Genomic DNA, 22153 nt, shown 5'->3' on the forward strand with positions numbered 1-22153 from the left:
GGCGCAGTAGTTTATGAATGCCAGAAATAAGTGAACTAGTAGTGTGTGTGTTCTTTTTTTTAACATGTAAAAAATTCTTCACAAAGTATTAATTACATTTTTTTAAAATGCATTGGGTTTGACTGTAAGAAAATTAATTATTGGGGCCAGAAATTAATCAGACATGATTAAAAGTTCCTCCAGCAAAAGTCATGCTGGCAAACTACCTAACTCAACCCTGATTACCCATATGTAGAAACTTCACACTTCTATCACAATTAAAGACATAAACTGAAATTGGTTGGCTGATTTTTGGCTTCCTCTGATTAGCCATTCACAGAGCAACAGTGGGACCATAAAACCAGTAGTTTTCCAGCTCTTTACCTCTGGAGTTCTGTCACAGAACTTTTTAGCTTCAATAATGAAGCGAAATTGTGGTACCTCTGTCCCATCAGTTAGAAATAGGACAGGAATTTATCTTTGACTATAGGAGTTTAGTTCTGACATTCAACTGGTACAAGCAGAGGGTAATAATGCTGGTTAAATTAGGAATTTTTTAAAACAATCATACTGTGGAAGGTTATTCAAATTTCAAATTTATTTACAACGTTTGAAAATCACATAACAGAAGATCTTCATTTATGCAACAAGTCATCTGTGGTATGTATGGATAATAAAAATCTAAGGTTAGTCAAACATACAAAATCTACCTCTTGCTTTCTCCATTAGAATATACACATTGGAAATCTAAGTTCCAAACAGTTCCTCTACTGAAGATAGTGAAATTTAGTGCAAGCCCCTTAACTACCAATTTTTACAAAATATTGAGCCTTGATGATGGAAAAAGAGTCTATTTAAAAGAGATGATTATATTTTTTAAAAGGCCAAACTGACTCAATTTATTTTCAAAATAAGAGTTAATCCATGTTTTCAGTTTATTGCCATACAGAAAACATTTTATAAAATAATATGGTAAACTTCCACTTCAACATATTCACATAAAAACATCACAGTACAAGAAAGTGATCACAATTAAGCACGAAGACATCAAAAGCCAGCCAGTGTTTTAACTACACCAAAGCATATTCTCACTGTTCCTTCCTAGAAAACGCTGGCACACTCATTAACTACCCAGGTTACTTCGTGTCCACTTCTTGTCCTTCAATATATTTTCATAACTACACTGTGTCACATTAATGCTGGTGGACAAAATAGCTCCTATAAAATCTAAAAACCTTTCAGGTAGCACAATGATTTAAAAGCAACGAGAAGAAAGCTCTCCCAGAATATTTTTGTATGTAATTTTCTGTCCATTATCACAATAACAGAGTAAAAAGCTGTTTTACTTTAAAAAGAAGCTAAAGGAAAATAACTTCATTTTTCCTTTAAAACACCATTTCTCAGCTGTTAAATAGACAAAGTTTTAATTTTCTTGGGGGAGAAAAATATTTCATAAGTAAAAAACATCAAATGTTGTAAAAATGTTTCATTTAGGAAACAAGTAAATACTTTGATTCAGAAGATTTTAAAACATTTCATCATTATAAGGAAAGTGTAATTTAAAGCTAAAAAATTGTAATACATTGAACTAATATAAATTACTCATTAACATGTCCTATTGTTTTTCACAAAATCCATAATTAAGGAATAGTGGGTTAGGTGAGATATTTTTCCCAACATTTGGTCAGATTAGCTAAGAAGCTATGGGCAAATGGCACCTCCTCTGAGTCAGGATTTGGCCTCTTAAACAAGCGCACTGGACTGACTGCCCATTCACATCCCTCTAATCCATACATTTATACACAATTGTTCATATATAATCCTTCAAAGGATGAAATGTTTCAACTCAATGTATTTTCCAGACAAAGCTCCCCTGTTTAAGTAGAAAAGCTCTTCTTTAAATTTTGGAATTTTTACTTTAAAATGTTATTTCCAATGTATTTTCCTGCCACCTTAAAAGATGTTGAGGTGTAACTAACAACACAGTCTCTAAATGACACAGTCTCCCGGACTTGCCAGCTGATGACAGGATCTGCCAGCTCAGGCTCTGCTCCAATTCTGAGCAACTCTGTCCCACACTGAGTGAGAAAGAGAATGATACCGCCTACGCTGTATCGCTTTGTTTCAAAGACAAATAGAGTTATACTATATCAAAGTATTTGTAAAGCACAAATTACCACACGCATGCAAAGGACTGCTGTAATAAACCTAAGCAGACTTTTCCCTGATAACAAAATCTGGATAGTTTTCGAAAATGTATGTTGTTTGTCAAGACTTGTGCAACAGGCCAGGTGTGGTGACTCACGCCTGGAATCCCAGCACTTTCGGGGACCCAGGCAGGAGGATTTCTTGAGCTCAGGAGTTCAACACTAGCCTGGGAACATACTAAGAACTCATCTCTACAAGAAATAAAAAAATTAGCTGGCTGTGGTAGTGTGCAACTGTGGTTCCAGCTACATGGAGCCTGAGGTGGGAGGATTACTTGAGTCCAAGATTAGGCTGCAGTGAGCCCTATCATACCACTATACTCCAGCCTGGGCAAAAGAGCAAGACCCTGTCTCAAAAAAAAAAAAAAGACACGTACAATTATGGCGCTGACGCTTTGGTTACTTGTCATTTTGTCCTTCTGCTTCTAATTAAGCTTCTAATTGCACCAGGTGTGAGATTCAGTTTCTGTCTCCTTGAGTCTACAAATCTGACTTTAAATAGATGGAAACCAAAACCTACAGATCTGTTACCTTAGCAAATGCTGTGTCATCACTATTCACTCTAAGAGTGGTTCCCAACCTAGGGTAGGCATCAGACTCACTCAGGAAACATTTTAAAAACTGAGATTCCTAGGTTCTAGCCCTAGGGATTCTGATTCAGTACGTCTGGAGTAGGACACAAAAGAACTATTTTTTTCCAAAAGCTTTCAAGGTAACCTCAACAAGCGATCAGATCAGTTTTGGAGACATATTGCTTTGCCCTCGATTTCTTCTCTATTTTAGTAGCTGCTAGTTTGTTTGTTTTCAGTATAAAAATTCCCCCTTGCATTAATCACAAGTACACTTAGAACAGATGGCCCATTATTTTGGCATAGATCCACAGAGAGCTGGTCATTAAACTTCTTCACAATAAAATTTAAAAATGATACATTAAACTCAGAGCTAAGACAACGCGCACAGACCGCTGAATGGTGTCTGGTTCTGTCATCACAGGCAACTGTTTTCTGCTTTACTTGTCGTCGGCCACTGATAAACATGAAGACCATATTACAGCTGTAACTACTGAACAAAAGATGGCAGAACTCCTCTAAATAACAAGATGGCTAACCAGCTAATCACTATTATTTAAAAAATGTTTCTAGAAAACATAAAAGTATTTCTTTAAAAAAAAAAAAAAAAAAGAACTAGTTTCCTGTAGAAACCCGAAGATTTCCATACTTCTGAAGTCTACCATAAAGCGAGAAGTTGACCAAAACTATAGTTGTTTAAAAATATGTTCAATTAACTGTGAAAATATAAGTGTAAAATAGGTGCAATTTCATCCTTTAGGAGGCTTAACGGGCACAAATGGAATTCAGTTTCCATTTATTCTATTCAAACAGTTTTGTGAAAACGACAAATGAAGTATTTGGTATAATATAGTTCTGAACACCATACCTTCCAAATTTAATACAAAAACCACATTTGGATTTTCCAGATGTCCCAAGTGTTTCTAGGCACTGCGGAACGTGGTCATGTCTTTGGGTTCTCTGCTGGGGACGCACCAGTCATCAGCCTCGTGGTTTGTGTTGTAATGCTTCCACGCAGCTTTGTTATACACTGGGAGTCTTTCTATTGAGTCTGTTGACAGAGCCTGAAAAAAAACCTGAGACCTATTAAGTCTGGCATTTTTTAGAATTCATTATTTGAGAAAATAGAGAATGGTAAAAAGGTTACAACAAATTAAATAATATTCTATTAGTATCTTATTTTTACACCATATAAATATACTTTTAAATGGTATGTATATTTGAAATGTGTTATTTATTAAATATATGGCACTGACTGATGTGCAGGTTGACTGAGTTTACTGCTTACAGTAATATCCCAGCCATCCTGGAGGGTGCTGAATTGAAATTTTACACTAAATATGACCCAGATCAGGGTTGGCTAACTAAAGAAGTTGGTTAAATGTAAAAGCATGAAAAAAATAGATATATGTATCTTAATATATGTAAAGTTAATGAAATCTGTTTTAATTCTTTCTTAGAAGAAATAACGGTGGTGGGTTTTTTTTTTTCCCCAGTATAATCACTGTGCTTTAAAAAACTCATCACAAGCCAGGCAGGGTGGCTTATGCCTATAATCCCAGGGCTTTGAGAGGCTTACACAGAAAGATTGCTTGAGAGTTGGAGACTAGCCTGGGCAACATAGCAAGATCCTATCTCTACAAAAAAATAAAAATATCAGTTGGGCGTGGTGGCACGCAGGTGTCGTCCTAACTACTTGGGAGACTGAGAGAGGAGGATCACTTGAGCCCAGGGGTTTAAGGCTGTAGTGAATTATGATTGTACCACTGCACTCCAGCCTGGCAACAAAGCAAGACATTGTCTCTATAAATAAATAAATAAATAAATAAAAATTTTAAAATTCATTATAACATTATCAATAAATATAAATCTATGTCTAAGGCATCTTGGCTTTTGCATGAACATTTCTTGGTCCTGGGTTTGAAAACCTGTGCCTTCTCCAGCCTCCAATTTCAGTCGTTGTGCACAAGATTTCCGCATCATGCATGACTGTTTCCAACATATTATTACCATTAATTCCTCATTCTACTTAGCTTCCCATAAGTCACTGGAACCCAAGATAAACTACATTCCTGGTTATCTTCTTCAAGTTAGGATTTTTCAGTAGAATTTCCACCTCAGGCGAAATGCATTTCCCAAGATGCAGAACATCCTGAACTAGAAAATCTCATTCTGATAATGCTAAGGTCTTCGATGTTGACAATTTTAATGATTCTCTAAGACTTCTTGTCTTCTATTTTCTCTAAGATAGAATTCAAAACCTTTCAAGTCCACATTCTCTCTAAATGTTCCAGAATTTCTTGATCTATAGGCTAGATCAAGCTTGTCCAATCCACGGCCTATGGGCCTTCAATGAAGCTCAAAACACCTGTAAACTTTCTTAAAACATTATGAGATTTTTCTTTTTTTGCAATTTTTCTTTTCCTCGTCAGCTATCATTAGTGTATTTTATGTGTGGCCCTAGACAGTTGTTCTTCCAATATGGCCCAGGGAAGCCAAAAGATTGGACACCACTGGGCTAGAGCAAAATGTTACATTTCGTGATAAAAATATTGCATTGGGCCAGGAGCGGTGGCTCATGCCTGTAATCCCAGCACTTTAGGAGGCCGAGGTGAGCAGATCACCTGAGATCAGGAGTTCGAGAGCAGCCTGGCCAACATGGGGAAAACCCATCTCTACTAAAAACACAAAAATCAGTCAGGCACCTGTAATCCCAGCTGCTCGGGAGGCTGAAGCAGGAGAATCGCTTGAACCCAGAAGGCAGAGGTTGCAGCGAGCCGAGATTGCACCTTTGCACTCCAGACTGAGTGACAGAGCGAGACGCCATCTCGAAAAAAAAACTGCATTGATGTTGCCCTTTTTCCTCAAAGTTGACATGGTTAAAAACAAAAAATGCCATCTAGAAAGAACTTAGTCTTTTCAGATAAGTTTATTTTTTCCAATATAAATTCTTCAACAATTCCTGTAAAACAGATGCCATCTAGTGGCCAGAACAAGAAACTAGAGTCACTAAATCAGGCATATACAGCCACCAATTAGTCAACCAAAGGGAACAATGGAACCTAGTGTCTTTCCAACCATGTGAAATGTATGGTTCTCTCCTTAATGCATTGAACACTTCAGGGAAGAAGACCAAGTGCTTCTGCCTCCACCAGGTAAGCTATATGCTTACTAAGAGTAAGCTTGCTCCCAAATCTGTTTGTACAGTTCTGTCATTATAACTACAAAATTTATTACACAAGCAAAGAATAAAAAAGGGAATGTTTCTTTGAAAACTAAGATGAATGTTTTGGAAAGACTCATGAGGGAAAGTCACATAAAACTTGCTATCAAATCAGTCAGAAGTTATCTGTAAAGGACTGCAAAAAAGTCCAAAAAGAGTATGCACTTGTTTCTTTGTTTACATAAACTAAAATGATGCATTGTAAGTACAGCTTTTGCAAAAAAGGTAAATGTGACACTCTAATCTACAGACCCATATACAAAGAAAAAGCCTTGGTAGTACAACAAACGTTTGGTGTATCGATGTTCATTCAGGTGTTTTATGTTAAAATTAAACTTATATGATATATAACTTACAATTCTCTACTTTAACCCAATTTTTTCCCATTAATAGCCAGAGTCCTGATCACTCCAGGATACAAATCTCTTTCCCCATAGTTGAGGAGATCATTTGACAAAATGGGTGAAATACCAGGCAAAAAAATCCGTAATTTTTTTTTCTATTTAAACAGCAGGTGGTAGAGTTAAGTTTCATTACAGTTAAGTATGGGTATCTGTTCTTGTCATCAAAAGAAACATTAAATCAAGAAGACTATAGCTGTTACCTTAATGTAGATAACTGCATCTGTCCCGTAACCCTCTAGGGAATATAGCTTCAGGTCTCCTTGGAAGTATTGTGCGTAAAGACGTGATATGGGCAAGCCATAACCAAAACCAGCCTGTTTGATGAGAAAAACAAAATTCTATTCAGAAAGCCACACACTGAAATAATTTTCTAATTAAGATACATGCCATTGGGTATCCTGGGGCTATCAGAGTCTGCATCTGAGAGATGAATTAGATTTAATATAATTAATATTTAAGAATTAATAATGAGTAAGCTGAGGTTTACATGAGTACTACATCAGCTGACTTCCCTCTGGTCATTTAAAACTCTCTATTCTTTCTATAAAATGACTTGTGGTTGGTCTGGAAAACGCATATTGCTTTTCCTTGCTGCCTGCTCAATGGTATCCCAATATTGCTTTTGACGATATCATATAAAACATGCTATCTCTTTTAGGACCAAGAATAGAAAATGCCTTGTTGCAGTCTAATAGATATATCTCATTACTTCATACCATAAATTTCCAGCTATGTTCTCAGCCTGAAGACATCAACTTTCTTAATTAGAAAGTAGATCTACATAGATCTACTGTCTTAATTCTCACTGACAGGTCACCTTTCCATTTAAAAATCTTCAAAACATACCACTACTCCCACCACCCCAACTCACTGCCTTAGAAATCAAAACCTAAGCTCCTGAAAAGAGCTTTCCAGACCTGGTAAGATCAGGTCTCTGCCTCCCACTTTCCAGTCCAGCAGAACTGCACCTTAAACATATCATTCATTCTGTGTCTGTTCATTTTGTTCCTCAAATCCAGAATGGCCTCTTTATCTGAATAAATCCTACCAATTCTTAAATATAAAATAAAACATCTGGATAAATGGGAAAATGGTTTTTATCACCAAGTCATATGTTTAATGACATGCCACACAGCATGCTGACTACAAGCTTGTGTGGACTCAAGAATCAGAGTGCTATTCACAAATCCAGGCTCCAGCTTTACCTAACTCCACCAACTATAATTTGACTTTTCTAACAGAGTCTCTGTTCGCCCATGCAAATGAACTGTCCCATTTCCACACCTCCCTGCCCTGAGAGGCTGACATGGATTATGTCACTGGGTTCCCATGCCCTCTGCTTACAGCATGTCTTGGACAACCCAGCAGGAGTTCAGAGGGAGTCAAGGCGGGGTATTCATTCCTCTGGTTCTTTCCTGAGGTTGCAGCCAGCAGGCTAAGCCCCTGGAGAGTAAGCAGCTGCTCTGGAGCTTTCCCTTCCTCTGGGTGCTTGCTAACTTTGCTTTCTCCTCATCCCTCTGATCCAAGATGGTGACAGCTTTGCTACTGCTATCCCTGGGTTCCTGTGCTATCCTTACCCATACCTGTGTAATTAGTTTGAAAAAAGGCCTTCCTTCATAATTTGAGTGAGCTACCACTTTCCTATCCTGACTCTGACTGATACATTAACTGGTTTCAGAACTGTATGAGCAGGTAGCTCAGGCTCCCACAATACCCGAGCTGCTTTACTATGGCCTCTCTCGACCACATCTATGGGCTGACTCATAGGGCTTCCTCTACGACTAGTTAACAGGGAAAAAAACCAACATGGGCCTAGTCCACTGATCGACCTGCCCAGTGTGCTATCACCATCCAAAAGTAGGCTGCCGTTTTCCTACTATAATCCCTCTCGGGGTTGGAGGTCAAGCCTGAAAGACACTGGTGAAAGTAAACCTTTCCAGCCTGGGCAGTGGCAAAACAAGTGGCTGGCTGGTCAGGGACTTGGAAAGAACAAAACTGGGTAAAGGATGAGAAGGAGGTCTGAAAAAGAGATGTGTGGATGTTCCTCTCTGGACTTAACAGTGTGAAGACAGCCTATCTGTGCAAAGACCCACCAGAAGGCATCCACAGGGAGGAAGTCCTCAGTAACCAGGTGGACAATAAAGCCACTCCTTCGTGCATCAGCTGGCCTTTCTCTAGCTACCCTACTGCCTGCTGACGGGGACCATCTACAAAGTTAGTCAGCAGGAAGGAGGCTCTGCAAGAAATCAGTACAGTCTTACCCTTGTTAAGGGTATGTAGATATATGAGGGAGCCTGTTCCAGCTCGAGCCTCCTGTTTTCTTAAAAATTCACATAAATTTTACATCCTAAAATAACAAACACTTACATGGCATTTACTATGAGCCAGGCACTGTAAAGAGCATTTTTATATATATCAACTCACTTAATCCTCACAATAACTCAATTTTTCTAGCTGGGGAAACTGTGGCATTCAGAGGTCAATAATTTTCCCAAGGCTGCACATCTGAGATGCAGCAGTATCAGAAGTGGAACCAAACAGTTTAGATCCAGAGTCTGGACTAGCTCACTATGCCTCTCTCCACAAAAATTCTACAATATTCATTTACTGCAAAAACAGCAGCTCCCTATTCTCCCTCTACTTTCTTAGGATAAAATTAGACTTGTGAAAATATTCTCACATTTATCATTTGACATTGTCTGCCCCTTGACGTATGGATGCCAACTCCTGGAAGCCACGTATCTCAACTGGAGAAGGACATTAGTAGAGCAATCATTTCAACTATAGTACAGCTGTAGCCATAGAATTTGTGCTATGCATCAGGTGAAACTATCAGAACAAACTCCTTCTAGTAACTTCCTAGGAAGGGGTCTAAAATCGATCTATCTTATACTATATCCCATTATGTTACAGTATCCCTACTGGAAATGTCAGAGAAGTTTCCAAGCCTAGAAGAATAGAGTTCGTCTAGAATTACTGCCAAAATTTTGACAACATACTTTTTGTGGGGGAGTTGGAACATAAAGACAAGGATGGAGTTAATTCAAAAGTTGAAATGATTACACCTGAAAATAGGTGCAACTAAGACGGATAAAAACACGATCAAAGCAATTATAATTTAAACCTATTTCAGGTTGGTGATTGAACAAGATTAGAATTTTAGTCTTATTTTTCAGTCTAGGATATGAGATCATTCTAATTACAAATACTTGAGAAAAAAGTCAACACTAAAAAGTAATTCAGTGTTGACCAAATACTACTAAAACCATTAGAAATAATATGGTTAACCGCATTTCAAAATACGGTTTTATACAGGAAAACTACTGCTATTTCACCATCAAACTTTGTAACAGGAACTCCAAAACTCTGTCTTGTGCCCATTTCAGTTGAAAAAAATAGTATTCTAAGGTTGTTTAAATTTAGGGAAAGTGTTTGTTTCGAAGAGCTTCCTTCTTCCTTGTGGAGTGATGGCTTCCTTCCTACATGATGGCTTAACTGGCTTACTTGGCAGCAAGAGCATGTTGAAGGCAATAAACAGAAACACACTTCATTACTTCTTGATCACATACCAGGGGCACCGCACGAGAAGTCTCAACACGAGGTCTGGGTGCAGTTGAATACATGTAGTTGAAGAGTCTGTCAATTTTCCTCAAAGGAACACCACCTCCTCGGTCACTCATCTAAGAAAAGAAAGGATCATATACTATGCCCAAACCCTCAAAACAGCAAAATATCAACACATACTCATACCATTTCAGTTTAGTTGCTGGAAGGAGAGAACTGCTTTTGAAAATGAATATAATACAAGTTGCCAATATAAGCATTTCTCTCACTGTTGAACCTAACCCAACTCCTCTAACATGTGAAATCTAATACATAAAGTCCATCATAATACTGCTGTGGCTTTGTGTATTTCCGGGAGTCTCATTAACGGTACATTATAGTACAGAACTGGGCACAAGTTAACCCTATCTTGTATGTAACTATAAATTTGTTACTCCCTTCTGGTGGGCAGCATAGTGCCTAGAATCAAATTAAACATGCATGCCTGTTATCCAGCACTGTGGGAGGCAGAGGCGAGTGGATTACTGGAGGTCAGAAGTTCAAGACCAGCCTGGCTGACACAGCAAAACCCCATCACTACTAAAAATATAAACATTTGCCAGGTGTGGTGGCACAGGCCTGTAGTCCAGCTTCTTGGGAGACTGAGACAGAAGAATTTCCTGAACCCAGGAGATGGAGGTCATAGTGAGCCAAGATTACACCACTGGACTCCAGCCTGGGTGACAGAAAGAGACTCTGACTCAAAAAAAAAAAAAAAAAAAAAATTAAACATGCATGTACTAGGCTGGGCATAGTGGCTCATGCTTGTAATCTCAGTATTTTGGGAGACTGAGACAATAGAATCACTTCGAGCCAGGAGTTTGAGATCAGACTGCACAACATAGTAAGACCCCATTGCTACAAAAACGTTCTAAAAGTAGCTAGGCATGGTGGCATACAATTGTAATTCTAACTACTTGGGAGGCTGAGGAAGGAGGATCACTTGAGCCCAGGAGGTGGAGGCTAGGGTGAGCTATGATTGCACCACTGCACTTCAGCCTGGTTGACAAAGTGAGTCCCTGTCCAAGCGAAGAAGGAAAGAAAGAAAGAGGGAAAGAGGGAAAGGAGGAAAGAAAGGAAGAAAGGCAGAAAGGCAGGCATATATTGGCTGTGTGTAGTGGCTCACACCTATAATCCCAACACTTTGGGAGGCCATAACAGGGGGATCACTTGGGCCCAGCAGTTTAAGATCAGCCTGGGCAATACAGTGAGACTCCGTCTTTACAAAAAAAAAAAATTTTTAATTAGCCAAGTGTGGTAGTGCATGCCTGTAATACCAACTACTTAAGAGGCTGAGGCAGGAGGATCACTTGAGCCCAGGAGTTCGAGGCTATAGTGAGCTATGATCTCAACACTGTACTCCGACCTGGGTGAAAGAGTAAGACCCTGCCTCCATTTAAAAAAAAAAAAAAAAAAGTGTATGTACCTTTCACATAACAATGTTACTTCCAGAAATTTATCCTAAGAAAATAAGCAGAAAAGCATGCAAAGCATTTTTGAGAACATCCATCACAGCTCTGTGTACAATACCTAAAACTAAACAACCTAAATAGGAGATTAGTTGAGGAAATAAAACTACATTCTAAAATATTAACCATTAGATATTATACAGAACTCTATATACTGGCATGAGAGATACTGTTAAACAGCAAAAAAAAAAAAAAAAAAGAAAGAAACATTTACAATACTCCGTGTAATTTTCATTTTCAGGGAGAAAAAAAACAGAACCACTACATTGTACTTGCATCGACAAGCAATTTTATAGCCTAGAAGCCCAGAAAACTTTTTGCTGTGTTTGTAAGATAAGTAGGTCTTTATATTTGTTATATCATTTTTCAACTCAAGTAAACAATATGGCAAATCAAATTTAGTAATTTATTTACGTATCATTTTTGTTATCCTTCACAGTTAACTTGGACTTATTTTCCTAGCTACTATCCAGCTTATTTTCTAATCTACTACAGCCATTTTCCTTTGTCACAGAATCTGAATTGATTTTACTGACTGTAACAATGTATTTGTCATATACAAACAAATCTGCTTTTAATTTATGTATAGAGAGATTAAAATAGTACTGAATAATATGTATTAAAAGTCAATAGGCTGAATGGCTTATAGTTGAGTTTTTATATATTAAAAAATATTTACAATATGTATTTATTCCTTTATAATGGTAATTATGTAGATATTTTGATTTTTATAACTAAAAAATCTGCCTTGAAATACCATTTGAAGATTTGCCTCTAATACATCCAAAATTAAGTAATTACACTATTAAAGTATACAAGGACTTTATTAAGAACTTGTGGCTGGGTGCGATAGCTCACGCCTATAATCCCAGCACTTTGGGAGGCCAAAGCGGGTAAATCACCTGAAGTCAGGAGATCAAGACCAGCCTGGCCAACATGGCAAAACCCGTCTCTACTAAAAATACAAAAATTAGCCAGGCATCGTGGTGTCTGTAATCTCAGCTATTCGGGAGGCTGAGGCAAGAGAATCTCTTGAATCTGGGAGGAGGTCGCAGTGAGCCAAGGTTGTACCACTGCACTCCAGCCTGGGTGACAGAGCAAGAATCTGCTCAAGTGAAAAAAAAAACAACAACAAAACTTTTATGTATCATTATGTTTCAAATTGCTCTTGGCCCTGTAAAGCAATTTACTTTAGTAAGATGAAAAAAGAGCTCTGGGTATTTTGGGAAATCCATCAGTTTGTTAATTATTCATCCTTTAATTTAATGTTCTGCTGTACATTTGCTAGTAACATGAATAAAAAGTATGTGTATATAAATATATGAAGGAAGTAAAGGACATATTAGAATAGATATTAAGATAAAAAAGTAGACTTGAGTAAATATTTTCTGGTTTTCCTTAACCTTCTGCAACCTGGCAAGTACGGAAGTCATTTCCAGCCACAGGATGCATGAGAAAATAAAAGGGGACGAGCAGACAGAACAGAGGATATGAGAAATACCATCTTGCTAGGGGTAAAGAGGCAAACTAAGCCACAGGAATATAGTTAGAAACTACAGTCAAAGTAGTACATTGCTTTGCAGCCAACATACAATTAACTGAAGCCAGTGGATTTTAAAGTAGGCGAAGGAGCTTCCAGAGGAGCAGTAACAGATTACTGGAGGATCCAAGTTCTTCAGGAAAAGGGAAGGAGGGAATAATGGGGGGGACAGACATTTAGTCTGTATATATTCAAGGCAAGAAGAATGGGACCTTCGAGGACAAATGTATTGAAAGAGAGATGTGAATACTAGCAAGAAACCTCATTAAGATAATGAGATAAGTAATGTCAACAGGAAGGCCAAGGAAGAGAAATCTGTCAATTATTTTAAGTTTTCTCTTCAGTGCACTAAATCACCACTTGTCAATGTGATCTAACCAAGAGCTACCATTCCTAACTTCCTGTTCCCAGTAATATTAGGCTCCCTAGGTTAATTCATGTGAATTCCAGGCCCAGACAAAATGAAACACTACTGACTAGATGACAGTTCTGAAGCCAGGGCATTCAACTAACCCTGCATTCACCCAGAGCTCCTGAAGTTTCTTAGCCAACAATGTTTTCACGTCAAGTTTGTGAAATCATCAACAGTAATTTAATTTTTAATTTAAAAGACATGTAGGCAGGGTGCAGCACCTCATGCCTGTAATCCCCCAGCACTTTGGGAGGAAAAGGCGGACAGATCACATGAGGTCAGGAGTTCAAGACCAGCCTGGCCAACACGGAGAAACTCCGTCTCTACTAAAAGTGCAAAAATCAGCTGGGCATGGTGTCGCATGCCTGTAATCACGGCTACTCGGGAGGCTGAGGCAAGAGAATCACTTGAATCCGGGAGAGAAAGGTCACAGTGAGCCGAGATTCTGCCACTGCACTCCAGCCTGGGTGACAGAATGAGACTGTCTATAAAAAATACAAAAAAGACATGTGGCTATAACACATAGGTTATTTACAGATTATATACTAAACACAGAATTGAAAGAGTAGCTAGGGCTGTAAGACAGAAACAACTTTTGTATAGGATTTTTGGCAGAAGGATAAAAGGTGAAAAATATCAGTAATTTGAACAAGCTAAAAAAAATGGGGAAGAAAAAAAAAACCAAGCCTTGATTCTGAAAGTCTAGGGTAAGTAATGGGAATGAAAACTTGACTGAAGAAAAAGCAAGAATTCAACAAGTAAAGAAAGGCTGCAAGAGGAGATGCCTTCATGTGACCTTGGATGTGAAGAAGAACAGGTAAAGGCAGAGCCTAATACAGACAGGACTTCTATAGTTGCGTCTAGAAAAGTCTTTATGAGACCTTTACAAGTCTATTTTATTTTAAACAGCTTTATTCAGACATACTTTACATAGCAGGTGGGGCGCGGTGGCTCATGTCTGTAATCCCAGCACTTTGCGAGGCCGAGGCAAATGGATCACTTGAGGTCAGGAGTTTGAGACCAGTGTGGCCAACATAGCAAAACCCTGGCCCTACTAAAAATACAAAAACTAGCTGGGTGTGGTGGTAGGTGCCTATGGTCCCAGCTACTAGGGAGGCTAAGGCAGGAGAATTGCTTGAACCTGGGAGGTGGAGCTTGCAGTGAGCTGAGATCATGCCACTGTACTCCAGCCTGGGCAACAAAGGGAGTCTTAATCACAAAGAAAATAAAAATAATTTACATACCATATAATTCATGCATACTTAAAGTATATAATTGAATGGTTTTAAAATATATTCATAGATATGTGCCCCCATTTCCACAGTCAATTTTAGAATATTTTCATCACCTCCAAAAGAAACTCTGGCTCCTTTAGCAGTCATATCCCTAAACAACCACTAATCTACTTTCTGTCCCTATATATTTGCCTCTTCTGGACATTTCATGTAAATAAAATCATAAAATATGTGGCCTTTGTGATTGGGTTCTTTCACTTAGCATGTTTTCAATGTTGTAACAACCAGTTTATAGCATACGTCAGTATTTCATTCCTTTTGTTGCCAAATATAACAAATATTCCACTGTATGACATACCACATTCTGTTTATCCATTCATGAGCCGATAGACATTGGGTTGCTACCTGTTCACTACTGTGAATAGTGCTGCTATGAGTATTTGTGCGTAAGCTTTTGCCTAAATATTTTCAATCCTTTGAGGTATAGACATACGAGTGTGATTGCTGGGTCATTATGAATCTTTCTTTACATCAAATAGATTCCCTAAGCAAAGCCCATCCACCAGCACAGAAGTAGTTGCTTCTGAGAGCCTAGGAACTCAGTGAATCTTGATCCATCCAATGACAGATAACCTCAAGCAATAGTAAGCAGCTGCAGACCAAAATGCTAAATGAAGCACTTCTAACAGAAGCAGAAAAGGGTACAAGAAAGAACATGCTGCAGCGCAACTTAGGCCCCAAACTAGAACAATCGGTTTTTTTTTTTTTTTTTTTTTTGACTTGTGTAAACCTTGATGGGCAAGTAGTCGACACAGAACTGAAATATAGACACACCAGCATCTGGGCTAAAAAAAAAAAAATGTGATACATTCATATTGCTTTTATAGCAAACAGATGGCACTGCCATTTATTTACTTATTTGTGCCTAGCTCTTTAAAATGAACAACCGAGAGAGAATTTCTTTTTCCTGAGAAAAGAAACTCAGGAAATGGCACAATGCAGGGTGCGGAGGCAAATTAATTAAAAACAAAACAAAACAAAAAACACGATAGGCCAGGTGTGGTGGCTCACAGCTATAATCCCAGCACTTTGAGAGGCTGAGGTGAGAGAATCACGAGGTCAAGAGATTGAGACCGTCCTGGCCAACATGGTTAAACCTCGTCTCTACTAAAAATTAGCTGGGTGTGGTGGCACGTGCCTGTAGTCCTAGCTACTCAGGAGGTGGAGGCAGGAGAATCTTTTGACCCAGAAGGCGGAGGCTGCAGTGAGCCAAGATCATGCCACTGCATTCCAGCCTGGCCAAAGAGCGAGACCCAGTCTCAAACAAACAAACAAACAAAAAAAACACCATGATAATTTGATAATTGATATCCTCAGAGCAATAAAATAAGACTAGAGCAGAATTATAAAAAGGGATTAATTTTAAAAATAAGGGTTCTTGGAAATTTGTAAGATAATGAAAATGAAAGTTCAATAGAAGGGCTGGGAATTTAAAGTCAAGGAAATCTCACAGAATAGAATAAAAAGTTGAAGAGATATAAAACAGGAGAAAAAAAGATAAAAAACAGAGAACGATGTCATGAAGCCTAATAATGTCATATCCCCCTAATACGACTATCAGAAAGAGACTAAACTCACAGTGAAAAAGAAACTATCAAGAAAATAATGGGAATTCCAAAGACCACAGCCCAATAGGAAAAGGCCCACACCAAGTCACATCACTGAAATTTCAGAACACAGCTAAAAAAAAGAAAAAAAGTTAAAAACTCCAGTTAAACAAAACTAGGCACCTAAAACTGGTCACATAGAAAGGAAGAGGAATTGTAATAAACGTCTTCTCAAAAAGAACATCAGTAGTGACATCAGCAAAGATAGCAGAGAAAGAATCTGGAAAAGTCCCTCCTCTATCAAAGCACCAAAAAATTTAAAAAGTTTTAAAAAGGGTTGGGGGGGCAAAAATAGAATCAACTTTAACAGAATTCTGGAAATTAATCAAAGGTTTGGGGAAAAAAGCAATCTGGGGAACATTTATTCAGGTAAAACAACTAAATCCCTATAAGAGCAGTAAACATTTTAACTTGCTCCCATCCTCTCTCCCGCCCTCCAATCAATATGCAATCAGAGTGAAACCAGCATTCTGGTAGCTGCTGGGAAGACTGTATTTATTTGACCTGACTCTGAGCTCCCAGTACGAAAGTCTTGCACCCGACCCCCATCCCTGGAAACATCAATCACAAACAATTAGAAGTAACTGATTAATTTGAGGACTGCAGGAGGAACTGGACAACTACTAGGGCAAACAATAAAGCTAACCAAAAAGCTTAACAGGAAGGACTAGGGAATGAGATAGCCATAAGGGCTTTGAAAAACTCAGCTATCTCTTGGGAATCTAGAAAGGTCATGCTCAGGAAAGACATGAGAAGGCCCTACCCTCTAGCCTCTAATTGCTCTATGTGAGCAGGACCTAAAGGTTAAGGCACAGTTGTCAACTGCCTGGCTAAGCATTGAACGTATTCTCCTGTATACAAACACAGTCCCTTGGCAAAGACTGGGAAACTTACTGATTCCAGGTATTTGAGGAAATCTCAGTCCAGTCATTAGCTGACCACTCAGCTAAATGAGTAGAAACTTCAGTGGCCATACACAACAAATAACTCAAACTTAACAGAATTAGCTCAAAAAAAAAAATCCCAAAACAACAACAAAAACAACCTTGCGGAGAGGGGAATATCTGATCTCTAGAGCTGTCAAAATATATTATTTTAAATGGTTAGTTTTCTACAAAAACTACAAGATATGAAAAGAAACAAAAAAGTATTGCCCATACACAGGAGAGGAAAAAAAATCAGTCAATAAACTCAGATTATATAAACAAACACTAAAGAACTAAAGGAAAATTTGAGGATGTCTCACCAGATAGAAAATTTTAAATGATGCAACAATAAAAGTTATGGCATTAAAAGTGATATGCATCAAGATTTAGTGAAGGTGAAAAAAACACAATAGATATTATATAAGAGAACCAAGATGAAATTCTGGAGTTGAAAAGTACAATAAATGAAATGAAAATTTCACTACAGGGTTTCAAAAGCATATTTGAGCATGTGAAAGAAAGAATCAGTGACAGTGAAGACAGGTCAAATGAAATTATCCAACCTGAGAAACAGAAAGATAAATGACTCATCACGTATGTGTAATATTCAATAAGACTGTAACAGCTGACTTCTCATCCAAAACCATGGAGGCTGGAAGGCAGTGAGATAACATATTCCAAAGTGCTGAAAGAAAAAGAGAATCAATAAGAATTCTATAATCAGGAAAACTATCCTTCAAAAAATGAAGGAGAAATTAAGACATTTTACTGACAGAGATTATCACTGGTAGACATGTGCTATCAAGAAATACTAAAGGGAATCCTTCAGGGTGAAACAAAAGGACACTAGACTTAAACTTCATATGGAACTAAAAGAGAGCCCACATAGCCAAGTCAATTCTAAGCAAAAAGAACAAAGCAGGAGACGTCACACTACCGGACTTTAAACTATACTACAAGGCTACAGTAATCAAAACAGCATGGTACTGGTACCAAAACAGAAATATAGACCAATGGAACAGAACAGAGGCCTCGGAGGCAACACATCTACAACCATCCGATCTTTGACAAACCTGACAAAAACAAGCAATGGGGAAAGGATTCCCTGTTTAATAAATGGTGTTGGGAAAATTGGCTAGCCATGTGCAGAAAGCAGAAACTGGACTCCTTCCTGACACCTTACACTAAAATTAACTCCAGCTGGATTAAAGACTTACACATAAGACCTAACACCATAAAAACCATAGAAGAAAATCTAGGCAAAACCATTCAGGACTTAGGCGTAGGCAAGGACTTCATGACCAAAACACCAAAAGCATTGGCAACAAAAGCCAAAACAGACAAATGGGACGTAATCAAACTCCACAGCTTCTGCAGGGCAAAAGAAACAGTCATTAGAGTGAATCGGCAACCAACAGATTGGGAAAAAATTTTTGCAGTTTACCCATCTGACAAAGGGCTGATATCCAGAATTTACAAAGAACTAAAATAGATTTACGAAAAAAAAAACAAGCCCATTCAAAAGTGGGCGAAGGATATGAACAGACACTTTACAAAAGAAGACATACATGAGGCCAACAAACATGAAAAAATGCTCATCATCACTGGTCATTAGAGAAATGCAAATCAAAACTACATTGAGATACCATCTCACACCAGTTAGAATGGCGATCACTAAAAAATCTGGAGACAACAGATGCTGGAGAGGATGTGGAGAAATAGGAACACTTTTACACTGTTAGTGGGAGTGTCAATTAGTTCAACCATTGTGGAAGACAGTGTGGCGATTCCTCAAGGACCTAGAAATAGAAATTCCATTTGACCCAGCAATCCCATTACTGGGTATATATCCAAAGGATTATAAGTCGTTCTACTATAAGGACACATGCACATGAATGTTCATTGCAGCACAGTTTACAATAGCAAAGACCTGGAACCAACCCAAATGCCCATCGATGATAGACTGGACCGGGAAAATGTGGCACATATACACCATGGAATGTTATGCAGCCATCAAAAACGATGAGTTCGTGGTCCTTTGTAGGGACATGGATGAACCTGGAAACCATCATTCTCAGCAAACTGACACAAGAACAGAAAATCAAACACTGCATGTTCTCACTCATAGGCGGGTGTTGAACAATGAGAACACATGGACCCAGGGAGCGGAGCATCACACACTGGGGTCTGTTGGGGGAAAACAGGGGAAGGAAAGCAGGGGGTGGGGAGTTGGGGAGAGATAGCACGGGGAGAAATGGCAGATATAGGTGAAGGGGAGGAAGGCAGCAAATCACACTGCCATGTGTGTACCTATGCAACAATCTTGCATGTTCTTCACATGTACCCCAAAACCTAAAACACAATGAAAAAAAAAAAGAAAAGAAAATTGAGGTTAAGATGAGTAGAATGAGTTGTACAAGCTCATGCAGTTAACAGAGAGCAGAAATGGGATCGAACCTGGACCCACTGAATTTATAAGATTGTACCTTCTACCACTACGTTCAACTGCCTATTTCCTGTAGGTGACCAAATAGTCTCTCAAAACCCAAATAAAATTCTTATGAGTAGGTATAATTAAAAAAAAAAAAAAAAAAAAAAAAAGACACTAGACAATACATTGAATCCATGTGAAGAAATAAACAGTGCCAGTAAAAGTAATTACCAAAGTAAATACAATGGATATTTCTTGTTTGTAACTCTTTTTGTGTCCTATTTGATTTAAAAGATAACTGCATAGAACAATAATTACAAATCTGTGTAGACATGTACACAATGTACAAAGACGTATGTTAATGACAGCAACAGCAAAAGGGCTGGGTGGGGAAGGGAAAAGGCCTAATTAGGAGAAAAGTCAGTGTATACTATTGAAATCAAATTAGTATTAATCTGAACTAGATTATAAATTAAGGTGTTAATTGTAATCCCGGATAATTACTTTAAAAACTCAAAGAAATACAGTAACAGAACAAGGGAATTAAAATGATATAATACAAAATATCATTTCAACAAAAGACAGTAATAATGGAAAAATAATCCAAAAAGATTTGTCATGTTGAAGACAAAACAGCAAACATAAGCCAAAATCACTGTTAATTACATTAACAGTAATTACATTAAATGTGATTTGTCTGAACATTCCAATTAAAAGGCAGACATTGGCAGAATGGTTTCTTTTTTTTTTATGACAAGGATGCCTCCTGTCAGCACTTCTATTCAACATTGTACTAGAGGTTCTAGCCACACTTACTTCTTTCTGCAGAGACATGATCATTTATATAGAAAATCCTAGGTAATACACAAAAATTTACTAGCACTAATAAGGACATTTCGCAAGGATGCAGGGTACCAGATCAGTACACAAAAATCAGTTATATTCCTATCCACCAGCAATAAGCAATTTAAAAATTGTATTAAGAAAACAATTCCATTACAATAGCATCAAAAATAATAAAATACATAGGAATAAATTTAAAAGTGCAAAACTTGTACACTAAAAACCACAAAACATTATTGAAAGACAGCAAAGATGATCTATAAAAATGTCCTGTGTTATAAGTGTAAAGATGTCCTGTGTTCATGAATTAGAAGAGTTAATATTGTTAATTTTGATATGGCAATACTTCCTAAATTGATGCCCATCAAAATTCTAGCTCGCATTTTTTTTTTTTTGCAGAAATTGACAAGCTGATCCTAAAACTCATGGAAATGCAAGAACCCATAACAGCCAAAATAATCTTGAAAAGAAGTTGTAGGACTCATGCTTGTAAATTTCAAAACTTAAAGCTACAATAATTGAGACAGTCATTAAGTACTTGCATAATGAGAAATATATACATCAATGGAATAGAACTGTCCAGAAATAAACCCCATACATTTACAAGCAATTGATTTTTGACAAGGGTGAGAAGGCAACTGAATGGAGAAAGAATAGGTTTTTCACAGATGGTACTGGGACAACTGGATATCCACATGCAAAAGAATGAAGATGAACCTCTACCTCAAACCATGCACAAAAATTAACTTGAAATGGATCAAAGAGCTAAATATAAAAGCTAAAACTATAAAACTCTTAGAAACATAGGCATAAATTTTCAAGACTTTGGAGTAATGATTTCTTATACATAAAGCTGAAATCACTAGCAGTGTGAGAAAAAATATAATTAAAAATTTTTAAAACTAAAAACTTTGGCTGGGTGTGGTAGCTCACACCTGTAATCCTAGCACTTTGGGAGGCCAAGGTGGGAGGACTGCTTAAGTTCAGGAGTTCAAGACCAGCCTGGGCAACATAGCGAGATCCCATCTCTGTTTAAAAAAAACAACTTTGTGCTTCAAAGGACACTAACAAGAAAGTGAAAAGAACCCACAGAAAGGGAGACATACTTGCAAATCATCCATCTTATCAGTGACTAGTAATCCATACACACACCACTCCTATATATTTACATGTACATAAAAGAGAGAACCCTTATAAATCAACAATAAAAGACAAATAGCCAATCTTAAAACTGTAAAAAGGATCTTTATCGATGTTTCTTCAAAGATACACAAATGGCCAATCAGCAAATGAAAAGATACTCAACATCATAGTCATTAAACAAATGCAAATAAAAACCACAATGAGATACCACTTCACACCCCAAACAATGTCTATAATTAGAAAGACAGACTACAACAATTGTTGACAAGGATGTGGAAAAACAGCAACCCTTACACATTGTTGATGAGAATGCAAAATGGTGCAGGTACTTTGGAAAACAGTTTGGCAGTTTCTCAAAGTTAAACACAGAGATTCCTATGATTCAGCAATTCAATTCTTAGGTATATACATAAGATGACTGAAATAAATGTTCATACAAAAACTTGTATACAAATGTTCACAGCCATATTACTCGTAATAACCAAAAAATAGAAACAGATGT

At 37.7% G+C, this 22153-nt stretch overlaps 1 protein-coding gene across 2 annotated transcripts in view; it reads right to left on the minus strand.

Moving 5' to 3' along the window:
- Positions 1-547: 547 nt before the first annotated feature.
- Positions 548-22153, minus strand: part of PDK1 (pyruvate dehydrogenase kinase 1) — a 37130-nt gene continuing 15524 nt past the window's right edge. For both annotated transcript variants that reach the window (XM_032292940.1, XM_032292941.1), the window contains exons 9-11: positions 9952-10062; positions 6583-6696; positions 548-3819 (exon numbers count right to left, since the gene is read on the minus strand). In XM_032292940.1, coding sequence (XP_032148831.1) covers positions 3679-3819; positions 6583-6696; positions 9952-10062 — 366 coding nt within the window. In that variant the 3' untranslated portion in view covers positions 548-3678. The remainder of the gene's footprint in view (positions 3820-6582; positions 6697-9951; positions 10063-22153) is intronic.

Source organism: Sapajus apella, unplaced genomic scaffold (genome assembly GCF_009761245.1).
Source record: "Sapajus apella isolate SASKATOON/1434 unplaced genomic scaffold, GSC_monkey_1.0 scaffold28, whole genome shotgun sequence".
Classification (NCBI taxonomy): Eukaryota; Metazoa; Chordata; class Mammalia; order Primates; family Cebidae; genus Sapajus; species Sapajus apella.